The sequence below is a fragment of the Serinus canaria genome, chromosome 14, assembly GCF_022539315.1.
Source record: "Serinus canaria isolate serCan28SL12 chromosome 14, serCan2020, whole genome shotgun sequence".
Lineage (NCBI taxonomy): Eukaryota > Metazoa > Chordata > Aves > Passeriformes > Fringillidae > Serinus > Serinus canaria.
In genome coordinates, this window is record NC_066328.1 from 9196371 (window position 1) to 9215906 (window position 19536).

Sequence of the window (19536 nt, forward strand, 5' to 3'; positions counted from 1 at the left end):
TATAGATCAAAATTATTACCTAAATATGCATGAATACTGCGTTCTTTATGGCTTGTCAAGAGAAAAATATGCTGAGTATACAACTACTGCATCAGAATATTAATGACAAATGTAACACTGGGTAGGAATTTTGAAAAATGCCATTAAAACACTCCCAGGTTGTATGCTACTGGTGCAAAGACAAAAGCTAGCAAATTTCTTTATTTATTTGGTATGCAATCAATTATCTGTATTTTTTTATGTGATAAAACCAAGATATGTTTCCCTATTAACAATACATAACTAACCTGAAGTAATTTTATTTACTGTGAGCAGATGTCTGTTTAAAAAGCAGCAAATCTTTTGTCATTTCGGATTTTGATTACAAAGCTGTTTTATTCCTGAAGGGAAAAACTAGTCTGTCTATACAAATAAGAACAGGCATGGAAAGGAGAGTCTTAATCCCAAGCCAAATAAAAATAGACCAAAAGGCATTCTAGCCCATCTAGCTATGGGAGAGAGAAAAAAACCCAAAAAAATCAAACAGTCTTCAGTGGAAGACTGTCTAAAGCTCTCAAGTCAAAAACCTTCCTCAAGGGGGCTAAACATCAGTGAAAATGAACTGCACACAAAAATCCTCTGGCAATAGTCTGTCGTTGCTCTGGTTTTGCTGATTTCCCAGGATAGGCAAGGTTGGATGTGATCAGTGCTTGACCAGAGGACGTTCCAGGTAAGGGCCAGGATCCCAGAGGGGTTTGGCTGCCAGTGCCAACCTCCCTAGGCCACGCAGGGGCTGGACCCTGCCATCAAACCCGCTCTGAGGGACCGGCCCCGCTCGCTGAGGGCTCTTCACCACCGAGGCTCGGCCCGCGCCCCTCTGCGCACGCGCGGCTGACAGGGCGGCGCCGAGCACGTGCGCCAGCGCCGCCGAGGCGGCCTCCGCCCGCCCGGCAGCCCGGGGCGGGGACGAAGGAGGAGCCCGGCCGAGCCGCCGCCAGCCCGCCCTGCTCAGCCCCGCTCCGGTTCGAACGCAGCGCGGCCCCGCCCGGCCATTGGCGAGGGAGAGGGAGGGAGCGGGTGTGCGCGCCAGGCCCCGGCGTGTTGCAGGGAAGGCGTCCGGGCGGGCCCCGCTGCCGCGGCGGCGCGTTCCGCCCGGAGCGTGTGCGCGGGCCCCGAGCGGAGCCGCCGCTGCCATGGAGCGGGGGGGCGGCGGCGGCGCGCGGGGCTGATCGCGCCCCTTCCCCATGAGACTGTTGCTGTGCTGGCTGGGCTGCTACACCCTGCTCCTGTGGGTGCTGAGGAGGACGATGTGGGCTGGCCCGGCCCGGTACCTGCGGAGCCCTTTATCCAGGTCCCTCTACGTGAATATGATGGGTAGCCACCGCCAGCCAGCCCCGGGCGCCAGGGAGAACCACCAGGTACAGCCCCGGCGGCGGCCGCGCTGCCCGCCCCTCCCTTCCCTCCCCTCATCGTGCCGGACTTGGCGACGGGGGCGGCACAGGGACCCCCCCGTCCCCGGGGAGCTCCGCCGGGCAGGGGCGGGGGGATCGGCGGGAGGAGCGGGGACCCCGGTGCGGGCTGAGGGGGCAGCGGGCCGGGCAGCGCAGACAAAGAGAGGGAACTGCTCTGTCCTGCGGTGAGAAAGTTGCCGTGCGCCCTCCCTGCGGAACGCGCCGCCGAGCGCTCCCGGGGCTCCGGGCTCGGGGGGCGCCGCGGGGGAGTCGCGGAGAGCCCGGCGGAACCGGCTGGGGGAGCAGCGCCTGTCCCGGCACCCGGAGCGGGGCGGGTCGGGGCCGGAGCTCCTCCCGGGAGAGGGGCACCCCGGGTTCTTGACGTGCGCCCCGGGTTCTGGATGTGCGCCCCGCTTTTTCAATGCACACCCCCGTTTGTCCGGTGAGCCCTGTGAGAAGAGCGCTCCAGGGAAGTTTGCAGGTGGTGGTGACGGGGGTGGGTTTGTAATCACAGAGGTGTTTGTAATTAGTACCGGAAAACAAAAAAAAAGTGGGAAACTGAGACTCCCACGGAGGCCTTGGAGCAGTAGGAGGTGGCAGACTAGGAATGAGTTGTTGCAATGTGATCCGACTGCGATAAAAGGTTAGTGCTGGGTTTGGGCAGTGTGGCCACATGGGTCGGTATCTTGTGAAGTTAGGGGCCGTGCCCTTGCAGTGCAGTGGTTGTGTGATAGATTTCATTTGGAATGCGTTCAGATCCGCACTATGTTTTGGCGAAATGCTGCTGAAAATCTGACAGGAGTTAGAAGGCTAATAAAAAGTCTTAGTGCAGAAGGAAGCTGGCAGCTTAATCTACGTTAAATATGCAGAAGCGAGCTAACGAAGAAGATGTAGTATAAGCACTTGAGGACTGCTGTACAAAGGAAGACCATAATTCTTCCTGCTGATCCATTTCTGCAGCCTTCTTACTGCTCTGGGTGGGTGCTGACATCCAGAACCTTGTTGGGTGGATGTATCCCTGGAATTTAGTGCTTGTGGTCTGCTGTTGGGAATGTTCAGGACATAAGTACAAAGAGAAGCAAAATTCAGGTTTACGGGAACAACTTCCTTCTGGTGAACAAAGAAAATCTGAAAGTCTTTTGTGTTGTTAAGAGCTGTAGTAGAAAGACAAGTCAGGGAAATGTGTTGTGGAGGTGCCTTTGTCATTCACAGGTAGATGGTCTGCAGTGGATAATCTCCATCTCTGTTTTATTGGATCTAGATTTTAAATGTAGGTATTGATTATTTAGTACACTTGGTAAGATTTATGGTTTCTGAGTTTGTGGGGTAAGCAATGTTACATGTTCAGACTGCTGGTACTTTGACTCTTTGGTTTTACTGACTTAACTAGTTGTATGTAAATTATTTAAAAGAAGTTTTTCATCCTTTTACTAATATTAGGCAAGAGTTGCAATGTTTGTAATTTTTGTTATAACAAAGGTCTTTGAACAGCAATCTGAAAATATATTGACACACACTTTGTCACATAACTAGTGGCCTTTCATAAGTTGTATGTGGAGGAAAACAAAAGCAGTTTCTCTTCTGATGAAGTAATTCTGGAATTAAGCTGGTTTTCACCTTTTTTTCAAATTTGAAATTTAGATTGGGTTTTTGGGGCTTTTTTTTTTTTCACTCTTATAATGCGTTAGAATTTCTGTTACTCACCAGTGTTCTATAGATAGTTGTCAATAACCTTATTGGCAAGATTAACCATGAGATCATAGAGTCATCGAATCATTAAGGTTGAAAAAGAGCTCCAAGATCATCAAGTCCAACTTTTGACCACATACCGCCATACCCACTAAACCATATTGAGAAGAAGAAATTGGAGATCTGTGAACAGCTAATTTTTGGAAACAAGCTTCTGTTAAGTTGTCACCATCATCCTTCTGTCAGTGGTTATGTCAATATTTAGAAATTTTAAAGGCAAGAATTGTAGGACTGTTGTTTTTCAGTGGAACTGCAGGTTGAGAGTTCAGTGCAGAACCCTGAGGTGTATGAGCTCAGGTGTAGTCATGCTGCTTATGGAACAAAGCCTCTGTTTCCCAAGGCTTTGAAAAGGTTTTTGTCTGGGTTGAAACTGGCAACACATTGCAAAATCATCTGAGCCACTCCAAACCTGTTCAGTGGAGTGAGGCAGCAGCCCTGAGAAGCTGACACATCCCAGCCTGCTCCTCAGCTTCTTCTGCCACACTCTTGGAATTGGCTTCTGAAGGAATGGACAAAGTACACAAGCTGCTGCTTTAGTGGTTTTTCAGGAGCCACTAAGGATTCCTTTTGGGTATCACTGGCCTATGCTGATTTATTTAACAAGTGCTGAACTGCAGTGAGAAGAGACCTAAACTGGTGAATCAGCAGTTTTGGGGATCCCTGTGCCAGGCTCAGAACCTGTGTTTCAGAGGAAAGGATCACTCACTTGTTCTACCCACCAGTGTGTTTGAAAGTACAGTCCAGAGCCTGATTCTGCCAGAAATGCACCCACTGTGCAGGAGGTTTTCAAACCTCAGCAGTATGTTTGCTGCTCAGCTGAGGGGTCTTGGGGTCTCCCCTCTCTGCTTTGGGCCAGTGTTTGATGGAGCCCCTGCTCATGAATCTGGCATAGGGGCCCCAGAGCACTGTGTGCTCCCCTCTGCTGCTGGCCCTGCTGCTGGGAAGTGATGCCCTGTCCCATTGAAGTGATGACTGCAAGTTCCACTGTGCTGAACGCTGTGTAAACCTGCCTGGAGTGAATGTTCCTCTCCCAACAAGGCAAACAAATGTGATGGGATCAGGGTCTGAGCACATGTGTGTTAAATCTTTGGGGAGTTACCCCAGCTGACAGTTCCTGTCCTTCCATGTGTATTTTTTACAAGGTTCTGCTAAAACTCTACATCTCACTTTAGGATACTTAAAGCTCCCTATCTGCACAATGAACACATGCAGCTAGATTAAGGAACATTATTGCAAGATTTAAGGGGGAGATGAGAGGGTGTTGGCTGTAGAGAATAATTCTTAATGGTAGAAAACAGACACAATGGCATTTTATGAGAAGGACTGGCACCAACTCCATGTAAGTGTAGGAGAGTAAAAAATCATAGTGATATTCTTCATTAGAAAGAAATTTGAATTTTTTTAATACAGCTTTTGCCTAGAGGACCTATGTTGGCTTTCTAGGGAATTTACCTTGTAGATCTCTTCCAGGTACAAGGTAATAATTAAGACAAAAATTAAAGCCACTATTTCTTAGCAAGTAGTCAGTCCTCACTTTGTTACAATTCTAAGTTAATCCTGAAGTTTGTTGGAAAGACTGTAGGAAAAGCTAAATTTTTGTGTTTATGGAAATTGGTAATAGTTTTGTATGTATTAATTTTGACTTCTTCTGCGTTTACACTGCTGAACTTTTAAAATTATCCTTTATCTCTTTTTCTAGTGGTATGTCTGCAACACTGAACAGTTGTCTGAATCCCTTCAGCCTATTTTTGTCCAGAGTTACCTTGACCAAGGAACACAGATCTTCTTAAACAACAGCATTGAGAAGTCAGGCTGGCTGTTTATCCAGCTCTATCACTCTTTTGTGTCCTCTATTTTTAGCCTTTTTATGTCTAGAACATCTATCAATGGGTAAGTGAAACATTGATCTTGGGTAAGCTAAATACAGTTTGGATTTAGAGTTTTCAAGTGTTCAGCCCTACCCCTTGATCTGCCAGCTTTTCAAAATGTGTAATTTCCCTTTGCTGCTTCCCCCCTTCCACCTTGCTCTTTCCCTGCTGCCACATTTTTGTCAGTCACTGTTTGATTGTCCTGGTGGCTGTATCCAGACTGTTCTGTATTGTACCTAAAACTCTTCCTGCTGGAGAGTGTTTGCCTGTCCATGGCAAATCATGGCACATTTGTAAACACTGCAAAGCTGGCCAGGTGTTGTGTCTGGTAACACAAATGTTGACTATTTGTCCTTCCTCTTATTCCCTGAAACAATTCCACCTCAATTTGTGTGTAAGCTGCCCTGGAACAGATGACTTCTGAAGGAGCATGTTTGACTTATGAACCATCAGCAAAGCAGGAAAACATAAGTTGATAAAACAGCATTCTTCTATTCTTATTGCATCAGTTGCAGGGGAGTTTGGCTGTTCATGGGTGCTTTAGTATTTTTTTCAAACAAGGCAGGGCTCTTTTTTGCTCACCTTACCCCATTCAGACACATTTAACAGCTTATCAGCTTTGACCTTATGAAAAATGCATTTTGTTACATTTAGCCAATTTCTCCAGTATCCCCACCTCTGCACCTGCTACATACTTCTGCACAGTCTGATACAAAATAGGAGCTGTCTGCTGGGGCTAGAAAAATAGTCCTTTTCCTTATTTTCTACTCAGATGACTTTATGAGCTTCCCTGTGGTGTTCTTAGTTATGTGTAGCTTTATATAAAGGTTCCTTTGGTCTCTTCTTCCTTTCTCTTCCATTTTTTTTCAAAGGCTCTTCAGGGCTTTGAATAACACCTCATAATGCTGTTAGGAATAATAGCTATGAGCCAATTATACAGTGTGGACTGACACATGTGTGCTGCAAGGGGGCTCTACTTAAATTGGATGTAGTGTGTTTATTTTCATACATTTGATATCCTACTTAGTTTCTTGTCTATGACTTTGTATACTCAGTCCTTTTTGTTTCTTTGGGTTTTAGTAGTCAGTCTTTCCTAGGCCAGCTCCTTCTCACATTTTTTATTCTTGGAGTCTTTTTGTCTCTGTTTACCTTTTTTCCTGATTGCTTTTTTTTTCTTGTTCATTGTCTTTAAGTTTAACCTGCTATCCAACAGGAGTTTAAAGAATAGTATTTATCTACCTGCAGTCTATTAGTGACCAGTTCTTCTTCCTCTGCCAGTTCTTCTAACTGTTTCATCATTGAATTCTGCTATGACAGCTGAAACGTGTCACTGTGTAGTCTTCAAACAGTTATGGGCGGGTATGGCATTGACTTGATCCATAAGGAATCCAACTGTCACCTCTACCCAATTCCTTAATGAGTTGTCTATTTTCTGTTCCACAGCTTTTCATGTTGAATGCAGGATTTGCAGATAGCAGCAAAAGCCATTGTAGCATAGAATTTTAAAAATCTCTTTTGCCCCTCCAGCAGCGTTACCCCCATGCTTTCTTCAAATCTGTTTTCTGTCTTCCCTCCTCGTTCCACATCCTATTCCTCATTCATTGTGCATACTTCTGTGTCTGCAGCCATTTTATTTCCTCTGTTATTTCATCCTGTTGTTTTCTTTAAGGTAGGTAGCAGAGATTCAAATCTGCAGATGTGACAAATAAGGTTCAGTCTTTATCTTTCCTACTCTTTTTCTTCCCCCCTTTTATTTTTAAATGCAATCATTTTTTGATCTGCACCCCATGAGCTCTTCCTTGCCTAATCAAATTCCTTCTGGAGTCTTAACCACTGTAACTGCATGTGGCTCTGTGTTTGATCTCTTACAAGTGCAAGACAAGTTGAACAGGATTTAAAATATATCTGAGCAGTGACCTTGTCTACTATTATGTATGACTGGTTCCTGCCAAAGCACATTCTAAATTTTTTCACTGCCTGTCCTATTAAAGTTTGTACAAAATTGGTCATTTCTTGTTCTTTACATTTTAGGCTACTGGGAAGAGGCTCAATGTTTGTGTTTTCCCCAGAACAATTTCAAAGACTGCTTAAAATAAATCCTGAATGGAAATCCCATAGACTTCTTGATTTAGGGGCTGGAGATGGAGAAGTCACTAAAGTTATGAGTCCTCACTTTGAAGAAATCTATGCCACTGAATTGTCTGAAACGATGATATGGCAGCTTCAGAAGAAGAAATACAGGTATTGACTGAATAATTCCTATATCCTTTATATCAGACATTACAGCAAGCAATCTATTTGTAATTTAATGAATGTTCAGTATTGTCAGTCAATTCCTTTATTGTTTGGTTGTTATGGAAAAGGTTAGCCTGTACAACAGCAAAAAACCAAGCACATGTGATGATCCCTCTTAGAGTGTTGGGTTTTGTCTCCTTTATTACCTGCTGTTTATCAGACAGTGTAAAGGTTCATAGGGCTGGACATGCAGCCATGCTGATCATTGATTTAGTTTCCTTTTCCAAAAGACCAGAAGGGATCATGTCTGTCTCTTCTCTAAGTGGTTGACCTTACCTGCACTGTCAACACGTCCACAGGGAATTCTTCTCTTCAGTAGTTCTGTCTGAAATCAGCTTGTTTTTATTTAACAGATTGTATCTCTTTCCCTTTCCTTTCATAGGGTGCTTGGTGTAAATGAATGGCAAAACACAGGATTTCAGTATGATGTTATCAGCTGTTTGAATTTGCTGGATCGCTGTGATCAGCCACTGACTGTATTAAAAGACATTAGAAGTGTACTGGAGCCAACCAGAGGCAGAGTCATCCTAGCACTGGTTCTGCCATTTCACCCCTATGTGGAAAATGGTAAGTGCACAGATTAACAGCTGTTTAGGTGGGTAAAGAAAGCATTTGTAGGATCTAGTTTCCCAGATTAAATGTTTCATAAGTGACATGTTTGTATTTGATTTTTTACTAATAACTAGTAGAAGGCATGTTCAGAAGTATGAAATCATAGGTAAATAGGCCACATGATGTAAGCTGTTTTGTTAACTCCACAGAAAACATTGTTGACACCAACAAAAAGCTCAAATATTGAAGTCACAGATCCTGTTTTGCAAGTTACCACATTTCAGCTGTGTTGGAGCAACTTTGGAAAACTGGTCCCTGATTAGGGCCTTTTACCCCAGCTGTCTCTAGTGACCAGTTGAGCAAAACCACCAGAACTGTCTAATGCTGAATAGAGCCATTCAAGTCAAGCTGTTTTGAGTGTTCCAGATGAATCCCACCTAAAAATCCATAGAAAGTTAACTTTCACTTTCCAGCATGAGCTCTCAAAGTAAAATATGGACCCCTACAAATACAAAGTATCAACCACTATTAATATTGTATGAATTTACATTGTACTAGTAACAGGAATAAAAAGGTAAAATTGAGTGCCAAAACTCAATTATTTACCCTACTTGGAATTTAAAGAAATATAGGAGAGATTTTCAGATGAATCTGTCCTTATGACTAAACTTCTAAAGAGACTAGGAACCTTTTTCCATGCCTGTGATTGTGGATTCAGGTTGAAGCACCCTGAAGGTGGTTTGAATTCCAAGAGGCTGATGTTCATCAGTCATTTTTCTGGCTCTTCCTGAGTGTTAAGACTTGTCTGTGGAAAGGCATGGATGCCCAGAAAATACAGAACTCATCATGCTCTGGCAATCACAAGTGCATCAAACTGAATCTGGTTTTCTTTTTTTGCATGCTAGTGGTATTTTGATGGGAAAAGGGAAAAAAATAAGTATAAGAAGTAATGCCATCAGGTGAAGAATTAATTATAATACTGTATTTGAGCTTGCAATTTTGTAACTATTTTGAAAAGTTGTTTGACTTAAATTAGATTTGGTGTTTTACTTAGGCATCTGTGTAAAGTATTTCAAGCATATTTGGTTATAACTTATTGTTCCTGTAATGTGGAACAATATGACTTCTTCTTGTACAAATCCTTTGCCACTATTTGCCACAATTATGGATATGGACCCATGTAAACTGTTGACAGTGCAGGTTAGTACACACAAAAGTTACAGCTTTCCCACTAAAGACCGATTTAACTGTGGGCTAAAGAAACAGACAATTAGCTGCCAGACTGTCTTCATGATGTAAAATCCATTTTAGAAGTTCAGTATTTTCATTCAGCTGTTCTACATGATGCATTTTAAAAATAGATATGTACATATGTTTTATATATAACAAAATTATACTTGGAACATTTGAAGAGGAGAACATTCCACAGCTCAAGTAACTTCTTGTAGCAGCTCATGAAAACCAGCTTGGACCCATGTAGTGAAACTTTTTAATTTTGTAGAGGGAGAACAAATGGAAGTGTTGAGGCAGGTAAGGTGTTTGATCTAGTGATAGATCCATAGATTGAAGTGGAGAAATTATTTTAATCAAAATGAGATATATGGGTTGTTACATGCAGTATAGTGGGATGGTAATGGTGGAAGCTGTCTATGTGAATAACATAAAACCTGCTCTAAGAGAACAAAGCAAGGTGGAGAAGAAATCAAAATACAGGTCTGTGCTCACTGTTTGTGGAATGACAGTGACACCTAGAGTCCAGAGGAGCTCAGTCATAAATTCTCTCTGGGGCTTTTCAGTTTTATTTCAACATGCAGAACAACCAGGAATGCAGTTACTGCAGGTGTCTACATTGGCAAGAGAGCCTGATGAATCATCAGGTATTAGACCAGTCACTAAGAACAAGTACTACCACAACTTCATTTTTAATAGGTGTCTCACATAGTCATATAAGAATCCTTTGTGTTTCCTAATATAGACAGAAAAAGTCATTATTGGGTAATACATGACTGGACTGGTGTAAATTTCTCTAAAATAAAAATGTCATGCTATACTTCAGAAGCAGTGAACGTTGGGAGCCTGGGAGTGTGAAATTTCCTTTTTGAACATTTTCATATCCTTGTAATGAATTGACAGGGATGAGAAGGCAAAGGTGTGTATTCTGTCCTCCTGAAGTACTATTAATTGAGCTGGAAACAGAGTAGTGTGTAAGATGGACCCTTGCTTTGTCTCAATTGTCAGTTTTCATCTTGCAGAAGTGCAAAATGCCACTTCATTTGTTAAACAAAGCCTTGCTTTATTTAAATTAAGATAAAAGATGCAGCTGTTCTTTAGAAGGGAAAATGCCTGATACCAACAGGTACCTTGTAAAAGTGCTGATTTTGCAGGTTGGCTAGGTAGTAACTGCTGAAAAAGGTACTTAAAAAAAACTATACTGGGTAGTGTAGTTCTTTTTTGTGCTTGGATCCATGTTGAACAGGTTTGTAAAGGCAAAACGTGGTGCTCCAGGTATTCCTGCCTTGGGATGGTGGGACTGGGAGATGGGGGTTGTCAGCCTAGCAGGTGAATTTTAGATTGGAGGAGCAGTGTTTTCACAATGACAGTTACTTTCCTAAATAGAAAGATGCTTGGAAGATGCTCCCATCCCAAATGAGCTTCTCCAGGATAGTGTGTGTGTTTATACTGTCAGTGTTTTCTGCTTGCCTAATACACAGGTTTTGCTCTGTTTAAACTGGTCTAAGGCTTATTTACTGTTGGTCTGTAAATGTTACATCAATAACTACCCCATTAACATGAGCAAATCCAGAATTTCACCCATGAACCGAGTTTATTTTCTGTTGCTGTCAATTGTCAAACATCTCTCACATCCTGTTTTGTGTAATAGGAATACATAGAAGATTATGTCAAGAGAAAAAAAAAGACAGAATTAAATCTAAACTGAAAAGGGAAACTTTTATGAAGCATCAGCAGGTATCTTACAAAGATGAAGTCTTTTCCCAGGGTTCTTGGAAATGGAAAATAGAATATGTAACACAGGTGTAAGGTACAATGCACTTGGTTCTGGTGATCTGTTTAGAAAATACTCCTGAAGAACGCTGCCCTGCAAGGTTTTTTCCTCTTCCTTTAAAGCAGAGGAAGTCTGTGAAGAAGCTTAACTTCCTCACCTGCTCCTTTGCATGCAGGAGAACTGTTGAACAAATCTGAAGTGCTGCATGTGCTCATCTGTTCTGATAAACAGTGTCATCTTCCAGATCATCCTAGGGACAGAAGTGTTTTGTTATTGAGTTGATTTTTTTTTAATAAAGGCAGAATTTCTTTTTTGAGCAAACTCCATCCCTTTAGTGTTTCAGTGAAATCCTTTCTCCCCTCTTATCCAGTTGTTTTTGTCCATGTGGTATCTACAGTCTTCAGAGCATGTTTCTTATCCTCTTGGCTTTTCCTAATCTCCAGGGGGCACAGGGGCAGTAAAACATAGCCCAGATTTTCATATCTGATGGTCAAACCAAGGACCAGGTCATGTCAGCAGGGACTGGAAGGCTTTAAAGGGGTAGTTACAGAGGAAAATAATTGAAGCTGTGTGGAAATAAATGAAGTGAAATGTCTACAGGAGAAGTGCTTGACTTTGGTCTGTGTGTCATTTGCTTCCTCCTTGCATCTCTGAATGATCTCTGTGCTCAGAATAGGAAAGAATTAACATTGTTTCTCAAGCAAGATTTTGGAAGCAAGATTTTGAAGCAATTTTCTTTGCTTGCAAATATGTGTGATTTCTGAAGTTGCTTGGTTTGGTTTGGTTTTGTTTTTTAATAATTTACATGGCACGTATAAAATTATTGTCATACAAGACTTAATGGCTTAAATTTAGCATGATGAAATAAGTTGTGTGGCTTTACTCAGTGATGTTGAATACACTTAATTTAGGCTCTGTGTGTTGGAGGAAAGGAAATACCTTTAAATATATTACAGAGCTTTTATAAGGTTTGTTATGTTTCTGTCCCCTACTCTGGGTTAATGGAGCAAGAGGAGCTGAAAAAGCAGTACTTTTCAAACATAACCTCTTAACAGCTCCAGGCATTTCACCAAACAGTACGGAACCAGACCTCTTGTTGGCAAAATACAGATTTATGGCAGTTCTAATTTTAAATGTACAAGCATACATTTAAAAAGGGGTGTGTGTGTGTGTGTGTATACACATGTAAATATATATATATATATGTAATTGTATGCATATGGCCATTTAGAATGCTTTGTAATGTCCTTGACTGGCATTCAGAATACTTTTTTTGCATCTCTATCAACTTTAAAGGAAATAGATACAGTAAAATCCTAAAACCTTCTGGTCTCCCTTTTTCCCCATCAATTTAGGTATTGGTGGGTGGATACTCACAGGCTGCTGGCAGTGTTGAGCATATCTCTGCTTTTGAAGTTCTTGAGCAATTGCTTGAAAAATTTTTCGTCCGCTATTTATTTTCTGCAAATAATTTAAAATATTTTGGTTCAGTGCAACATTTTGAGTTGGAGTAAATATCTTTTTCTACCTTTTCTAATTTAGGTTTTTTACCTGGATATGTCTTTGGGATTGTTACTAAGTAGCTTTTTAAAAGCATGCAGTTTGACAAGCAGAAGGTTTTAAAATTACATTTTGATTGCATTACTTAACATATACACCTTCTTTAATGGCTCTTTAAATGCATGGATTCTGATTTTCATACAAGTGGTGGAGGTTGTTGTTAATTAATAGTAAAACCAAGTAAAAACTTATCAGAAGTTTGAACAAAATTTACTTAAAACCTGAAGGAAACAGTGTGTTAGAGATAGCCTTTACAGAGATTAACTTTACCATGCATCCAATGTGTTAAAAATAAATTACCTGATTTGTTGAAATTAGTTAAATAGAAATTGATAACTAATTTTGTACAAATCTAAAGCGAAGCCTTAGCAGCTCAGATGTCTCTTTAATGGAATCGTCAGCTAATCACAAATTTGATGCCAAATATACTTCAAAAAGACAGGAAGAAGCTCTGAATCACAGACAAAGCAAATAACATGTTAACATACACAGTTCTCTGTTGTTTGGTCTTTCCCACTTTTCTTTTGAAGCTTTGGTTTTAACTGGAGGGAGGGAAAATAAATGAAAAAGCAATTAAAATATAAGATGAGAACTTAGCAGAGTAGTTAAAATTGTTGCCCTTTTGCAGTGTCAGTTTGTAGGTAATTGTTCACTAGATCAGCTTATGTCATTGGAAAAATCAGAGAGCTTTTCACGTGTGAAACCTTTCTCAGCTTCTGGTAGTAGATATTGCAAGTGTTTTTGCTTTGAGCACAGTGAGACCTGCTTGAAACACTACTTAATTCTCAAAAATAATCCAATGGCATCACAGATCCAGTTTTTCCCCTGAAGAAGGCTTGTTTAATTTTTCTCACTGTACTCTTCACACTGTACCTTCATTTCTAAAGAAAAACAAAAATAAAAAAGCCAGTCCTGTCTTTATGCTTAGACAGTACAGGAAAGAATCATTTTACCATATCATACCAGTAAGGACTGTGAAGTCCTGATTCTCCTGTCAAAATCTCATTATCACGGAAAGATTCCTGTTGTAGCTCTGTTTGGTTTTATCTAAACACAAATTTTGTTCTAGATTAAATAAAAAACCAGCAATAATTACATAACTTTTAACTACGTTCATTTAAATGGGTTTGTTTCTATAAGCTTAAACCTCATTCCAAGTCTCTGATATTTTTAAATTTTACCAAGGTCTCTCTTCTGTCCATGTATGAAGAGAATCAGTAGACAGGTGAGGTCAGTCTGCAGTAACTTTTTTGCAGCTCATAAATACTTTGATGTGAATTTAAATTACTTTTACTGGAAATTTATACTCTCTGGATAATTTTAGCTTCAGAATACCTTTTATTTTAGACACTTTACTGAAAAAAAATAAATGTGGTTGCTGTTGAGAGTCCAGGTGTGTGCCACGCAGGAGTTCACAGATGTGTGTGCAGCACATGGTCTTCAACCAACCTCCTCTTTAAAGCTTGACCATAGGAGTTATAAAATCTATAAATGTGTTTTTATTCCCCTTATGGAGATGTTAAGACTTCATTGATTTACAAAATGAACAAAACCAGAAAATCACTCTGAGCCTACCTTGTAGACCGCAAAGGAAATGAGCACAGCAGAGCTGTACAGGAACAGTAAGGACGAGGCAATGATCATGGAGATGAGTTTTCCATGGCTGAGCTGCTTCCCTGATCCTTTATTAAAAATGAGTGTTAGAATAAAGGGCGCTTCTGATTCACTTAATTTTTTTAAGACTCTGCATTCCAGCTCCCTTTCTCTGGGGAATTAAAAAACCATATACCAGCAATATTTTTATGGGTAATTTTCAGTCTAAATTCCTTAATGAGATCATTTTCCTTTTGTTCACTCATATGTTTGCAAGGGCAATGGAGACCTGTTACTTTTGATTACAAACCTTTCCTGTAGGGGTAGAAAGAGAATGACATCCAGTGTTCTGCTCCTGTAAAGGTGTATCTGAATAAAGCTCATAGACTTCTGTTCAGAAATGGAATTAGAGGAAGGAAGGAATATAAAGAAAGTAATAATCCAGCTGAGTGTTTCTTGTTTTTTGTTTTTTTTTTTTTTTTTTTCTGTTTTAGGCATATAAAACTGAAATGTGGTTACTAAAGTTTCATCACTTTCTTTACTAGAGGCAAGTGATACAAAGGTTTGGAGCATTTTTCTCAGGCTAGCAGTGTGAATCCCCAGGTCTGAGGCCCTGCACTCTTTTGGCAGCTTCTACTAAATGCTGGTTTCTCTACTTCCCATTTTCCAGTAGACACTTCTTTCTGACAGCCACAAAAGTCTTTCTGTAAGAGGATGTAGAGTGTGGTTAGACAGCAATAAGTGCAAAACTTCTTTCTTTTGCAGAATTCTAGAGTCATCTTCATCATATGACAGAACAGCCTAATTAGCAAACGAGGTTGAGATGCTTATTCGTGGAATCCCTCTGGTTTTACTAATAACATCTTAATATAGCCATACTACTCCTAATGGGTTTATTGGTATTTCCATTTTAAATGTCATTCTTGAAAGCATAAATAAAGAGAGTATTTAGAAAAGATAATTTCTTTCTTCTAAGATGCTTCATTAAGAAGGAATAATCAACTGACCTGTTACCATTAGTACTGTTCCATCTCCTGTTTGTTTAGAACGGGGTGACTCTGAGTCTGAAAATGCTATTCCACAGATATAAACAGCACTGTCATCTTCAATCAGATCTTTTATCTGAAGTAAGATGTTATTTCCTGATGAATGTACTTTATACTTCTGATGATCTCTGCAGCCAGGAGTACACAAATCCTGATGTGTATTAGTTAAAAAGCGAAACCACAGAACTTCAGGTGGGGATGAGGAGCATCCAGAGGCAGAGAAGGAGCAGGTTAGGGACACATTCATGGAGGAGTCAGCCTGCTGAAACCTGGGCTGTGCTACAGTGACTCGGCACTGACCTGCAACACCTGTTGGGAAGGAACAGTTGGTGATGGGAGGGACAGCTAAAAAGCCAGGTACAGTCTAAAAAGCTAAACCAACTACTTTTGGTTCATTCAAGGAAAGGTGAGAGGAAAGGACGAAATCCACTGTGTTTCAAACTTGAAATTATTAAGGTTGTTTTCAGCAAACTTTGTTTTTAAATAGTTCCTACAGCTTGCACATGAGCTCATTTAACACTTTTATCTACAGGGTGATTTGCTTGCCTTTCTATTTTTTGACAAAATAGGGAAGACTGATAGATCCAAAGCAATGTGAATGTTTCCTTTGGCACTGAAAAAGACCAGAAGAATACTTTGTGCAGTTTCTAGCCTGAGATTTAGTGCTGCATGTTTGTGGGGGTGCTGACCAGTGTGGGTGGATGTTGTGTGACATAAGTGCAGTTGCTCAGTGGAGCAGTTCTGCAGGGCTTTCTCTCTCCTCCACTGTTCCTGGTCTGAGTCAAACCAGACAAGCTGAAGGCAGGCAGTGGAAATGTCATAAATCAAGACATTTATAATTTAGGAACTTCATAACATTGATTAGAATTCACAATAGTTCCTAGATATTCTTCCACTTCATCACATATATTGACTCTGGGTTTCTAAGAATAATAGTGCTTGTTAGTCCTGACATTTAAAAAATGTATGCAGAGAAAACAAGAAGGTTAATCAGAGAAGAGCATTCTAATTAAGGAACTAACACGTGTGGTTTAGTATGACTAGTCTGGATGATTTTTTTTTTAAGTCCTTACTGAAATCCATGTGAATTCTGTGTTAATATATTTAATTTTATTCAAATAAATAGTGTAGTTGTTTAAACTATGGCAATGAGCTTATTGCAGTGAGAATAAAGGTAGTATCTAAATAGCATCCTTTTCTGCTTGCCAGAAAATAACAAACTAGAAGATAAATAAACTGACATCTCTTAGTGTACTGCTGAGACACTATTTGTAAATGTGTCCATGGTGAACAATTAGCATTGTCCCTTCATCATTTTTCTCACTAAATCCAATCAGATTCAGTGGCTGTGACTTCTACAGGAATAAAGTGAAATTGATTCTGTGTCAGGTCCATATCAGAGCAATTCCACAGCAGCTACAGCAATCTGAAGATTGTAAGTTGTGGGTGTACTTACACCGTGTAGGTGTAAGGCAGTAGCTTGTGCTTCTGCAGCTGATCCCCTTCTCTTTTCCACCTAATCCACAGGCTCTGGGGTCCTTGCAGAGCAGAACTCCATGGCCTCAGGTCATATAGATGCTGCCTGCTGAACTTCCCAAACCCTCCACCCAGACAAACACAGTTGCTCTGAAACCAAGCTGCTGCTGGAGTGTTCCAAGCAGGGAAGTGCAGCAGGATTTGACCCAGAAATTACAGGTTACAGCAGCGTTTCAGACTTTGGGAAGAAAAAAGCATTTGCTAGCAGTTGTGTACTTTGGAAGTTGTATGACAATAGCAGAAATTAACCTGATTTTCAGCAAAACTTTTCACTGCTTTTCTTTTGTAGCTGTGCTGCAAATTATAACTACAAAAGTCTCAGTCTTGTTTAACTGCTGTTAAGTGAGAAAATGTAAGAAATTTTTCGAAAGGCTTACCAGCACCATACAGGATCCAGTCAAACGCCAGCATTAGCACGTTTTTTAATTTGTTGAAAGATGCCATTTCTTGTATCTCTGTGGAAATGAATCTTCTTGAAGGAAGAGGAACTTAGGAAATGTTTGGATTTGCAGAACTGTCTTAATCACAAGATGTAGAACTTCCTGTTTAGAAGGGTGTTTACTACTGCATTTAGCAAACTGGTTAAAGGTACAGAGCAGACCAGAAAGCTTTTTTTGTTGTGGATGACATTACTTGGAAAATGAGTGAAGAACTTTAAATTTTGAATTCCTGAGAGTTGTACCTATAATCCTTCAGATTATTTCATTGGATATAACAAATAACAAGACATTTGCCAGTATGCTACTTAACCAGCTTCTTAATTTTATATGACCCTAAGCAGCCTTTAGCAGATCAGCTGGTAGGTGGCCACTGAAGGCACCAAGTAGCCATCCACTGTAATGTGGAGATCTGCTGGTGAAAGCTGCACAGCAAATTGTAGTTTTCAACTTGCTGACTCTAATTAGTGTAATTACCTCTGTGCCTGTCTGCTGGACACCAGCCTAACTAATGGCAGTTATCTTTTAGCCCCTCCTGGTGATTCTAGTTAAAAATGTAACAAAAGATAACCTTAAAGAAGCTGCTTTTGAACAGCAGGGATAAACTGAAACTGATCTTGCAACAAGTCTGTGAGTGGTGTGGCAACCTCCTGTGTGGAGTGGAATGAAACATAATTAGTGTAATTATGCTTTCTGTAGCAAAAAGCAGCACACAATAAGGTTTTCTTTATAATTGAAACAAAGCTGTTCTGTTTTCTCAGTAGGTGGCAAGTGGGAAAAGCCCTCAGAAGTTTTGGAAATCAAAGGGCACACTTGGGAAGAGCAGGTGAACAGCCTGCCAGAAGTTTTCAGTAAAGCTGGTTTTGCCATCGAGGCTTTCACCAGACTGCCCTACCTCTGTGAAGGTGACATGTACAATGACTACTACGTGCTGGATGATGCTGTCTTTGTCCTCAAGCCAGTGTAAGCCTGGGTGAAGTAAAGCTCCACAATCTAACCCAAGAAGCAGCCTCTGAAAGAGGATTTTGATTTATGGTTACTTAAAGGGAGGGAATTTTGGGATTGCCATGCTAAATAAATACCATGTAAGAAACTTAAAGGCCAAAATAATAATGTATTTCTTTGTAGTGTGATTGGGGGGGGGGGGAAGAAAAAGGTTGTTTTTAAAATGGACTCCTCAGCTGAGTATTTTTTTTTACCAGCTCCTAAACCAACATTGCATTCTGCAATCCAGCAGCAATGGGGGATATTTTTTTATAATTACCTGCAACAGGGATCATATCCAAATAAAAGCAATAGTCTTTATAATGGTGAAACTGATACAGTGTGAACTGTTGTGAAAGAAATCAAGCAAAATCTGGCAATAAAGTTATCCATTCACTTTAAGCCTTGTTGAATAAAACTGTTGAAATGGATAATCTTCCATGCTAAGTTACTGTCTCTCTTACTGTCATTCTTCACGTTTTTAATCATGCTAATAAACTTTTTTGAGATGACTTTTGCATTAACTTTTGTGTTCATTTTAGCCACGCTTATCTGCAGCAACTGCTCTTTGTGTTGAGAATCACGCTTTCAGTAGCAATACAACATTGCATTTAATTATTGTTTAATGGGATAACAGTGCACAAAAAATGTCTGTGAGGTTTCCCTCGTGTTCTTCCTTGTCAAAGCCTCATAAATCCTCATTGCTTTTGCATTTGCCACTTTCCAGCTAAAGGGGTTACAGCAGAACTTGTCAAAACTGCACTTTAAACTGATGGCTTTAAAACAAACCCTCTAAGCAAGTTGTTGCCAAATGTTTTCAGCTTTAAAAAGTTGCAGGTCGTTTCTTGCAAATTTTCTGAGTCAAACTGCCTGTGAGGATCAGGCTGTAGAGTCCTGAGACATTTTCATTTTAGCTAGCTTGAGACATTTTCCTTTCTTCAAGAACACTAAATTAATGCTATTTATTTTAACATGTCTTGTTTTAAAAACTGTGTAAGTGGATAATTTCTGCTAGTTGGGATATAAATTCTCTTTAAAACAAGAGACATCATAAGTACTGCAGACCTGGCAGGTGTATGTCATGCAGTGCTTGGATTGCAAGTGTGACAGAGCAGAGAAACCTCAGGTAAGTAAAGTAAGAACTGAGGTCCGTTGCTTTTGACGTCTAAAAATGTTGTTTGTTGTGGGGTTTTTTTGTGGTTTTTATAATTAATGGTGATTTTATGCCATGTAGGATGCTTAACAGTGTCATTTTAGGTTTGCCTCAAACTGATGGCTAATGATTTCTCCTGCCAATTTATTAGCTTTTTGTTGTCAGTCATCTTTGTGGAATAGTATTCTGTAGTATAGGGCAAGGGATGCTGAAATTCAAATTGCTTCTCAACAGTAATTTAGACTCAGTGTTATTCTCATTTCAGGATGTGCTGTTGCATTTTGGCACATTGTGCAATCAGATTTGTCTGTTGGGAAAATGAGCTATAT

General features: G+C 40.4%; 2 protein-coding genes across 4 annotated transcripts; one reads left to right on the forward strand and one right to left on the reverse strand.

Moving 5' to 3' along the window:
• Positions 1-1129: 1129 nt before the first annotated feature.
• Positions 1130-18566, forward strand: METTL9 (methyltransferase like 9). 3 transcript variants are annotated; one of them, XM_009091869.4, is made up of 5 exons: positions 1130-1397; positions 4879-5069; positions 7079-7288; positions 7725-7909; positions 17835-18566. In XM_009091869.4, exons 1-5 carry the CDS (start codon positions 1224-1226, stop codon positions 18035-18037), a joined length of 963 nt encoding a protein of 320 aa, XP_009090117.2. In that variant the 5' UTR covers positions 1130-1223; the 3' UTR covers positions 18038-18566. The 3 variants fall into 3 exon arrangements, with proteins under 3 accessions (XP_009090117.2, XP_009090116.2, XP_018771477.1); XM_009091868.3 differs by having other exon boundaries at positions 1131-1397; positions 17832-18566; XM_018915932.3 differs by lacking the exon at positions 1130-1397 and adding an exon at positions 1733-1872 and having other exon boundaries at positions 17832-18566.
• IGSF6 (immunoglobulin superfamily member 6) lies at positions 10825-17825 on the reverse strand. The gene is made up of 6 exons (XM_009091866.4): positions 17011-17825; positions 15059-15406; positions 14034-14140; positions 12947-13000; positions 12276-12359; positions 10825-11148 (listed from the first exon to the last, which is right to left on the reverse strand). Exons 1-6 carry the CDS (start codon positions 17075-17077, stop codon positions 11110-11112), a joined length of 699 nt encoding a protein of 232 aa, XP_009090114.3. The 5' UTR covers positions 17078-17825; the 3' UTR covers positions 10825-11109.
• Positions 18567-19536: the final 970 nt, after the last annotated feature.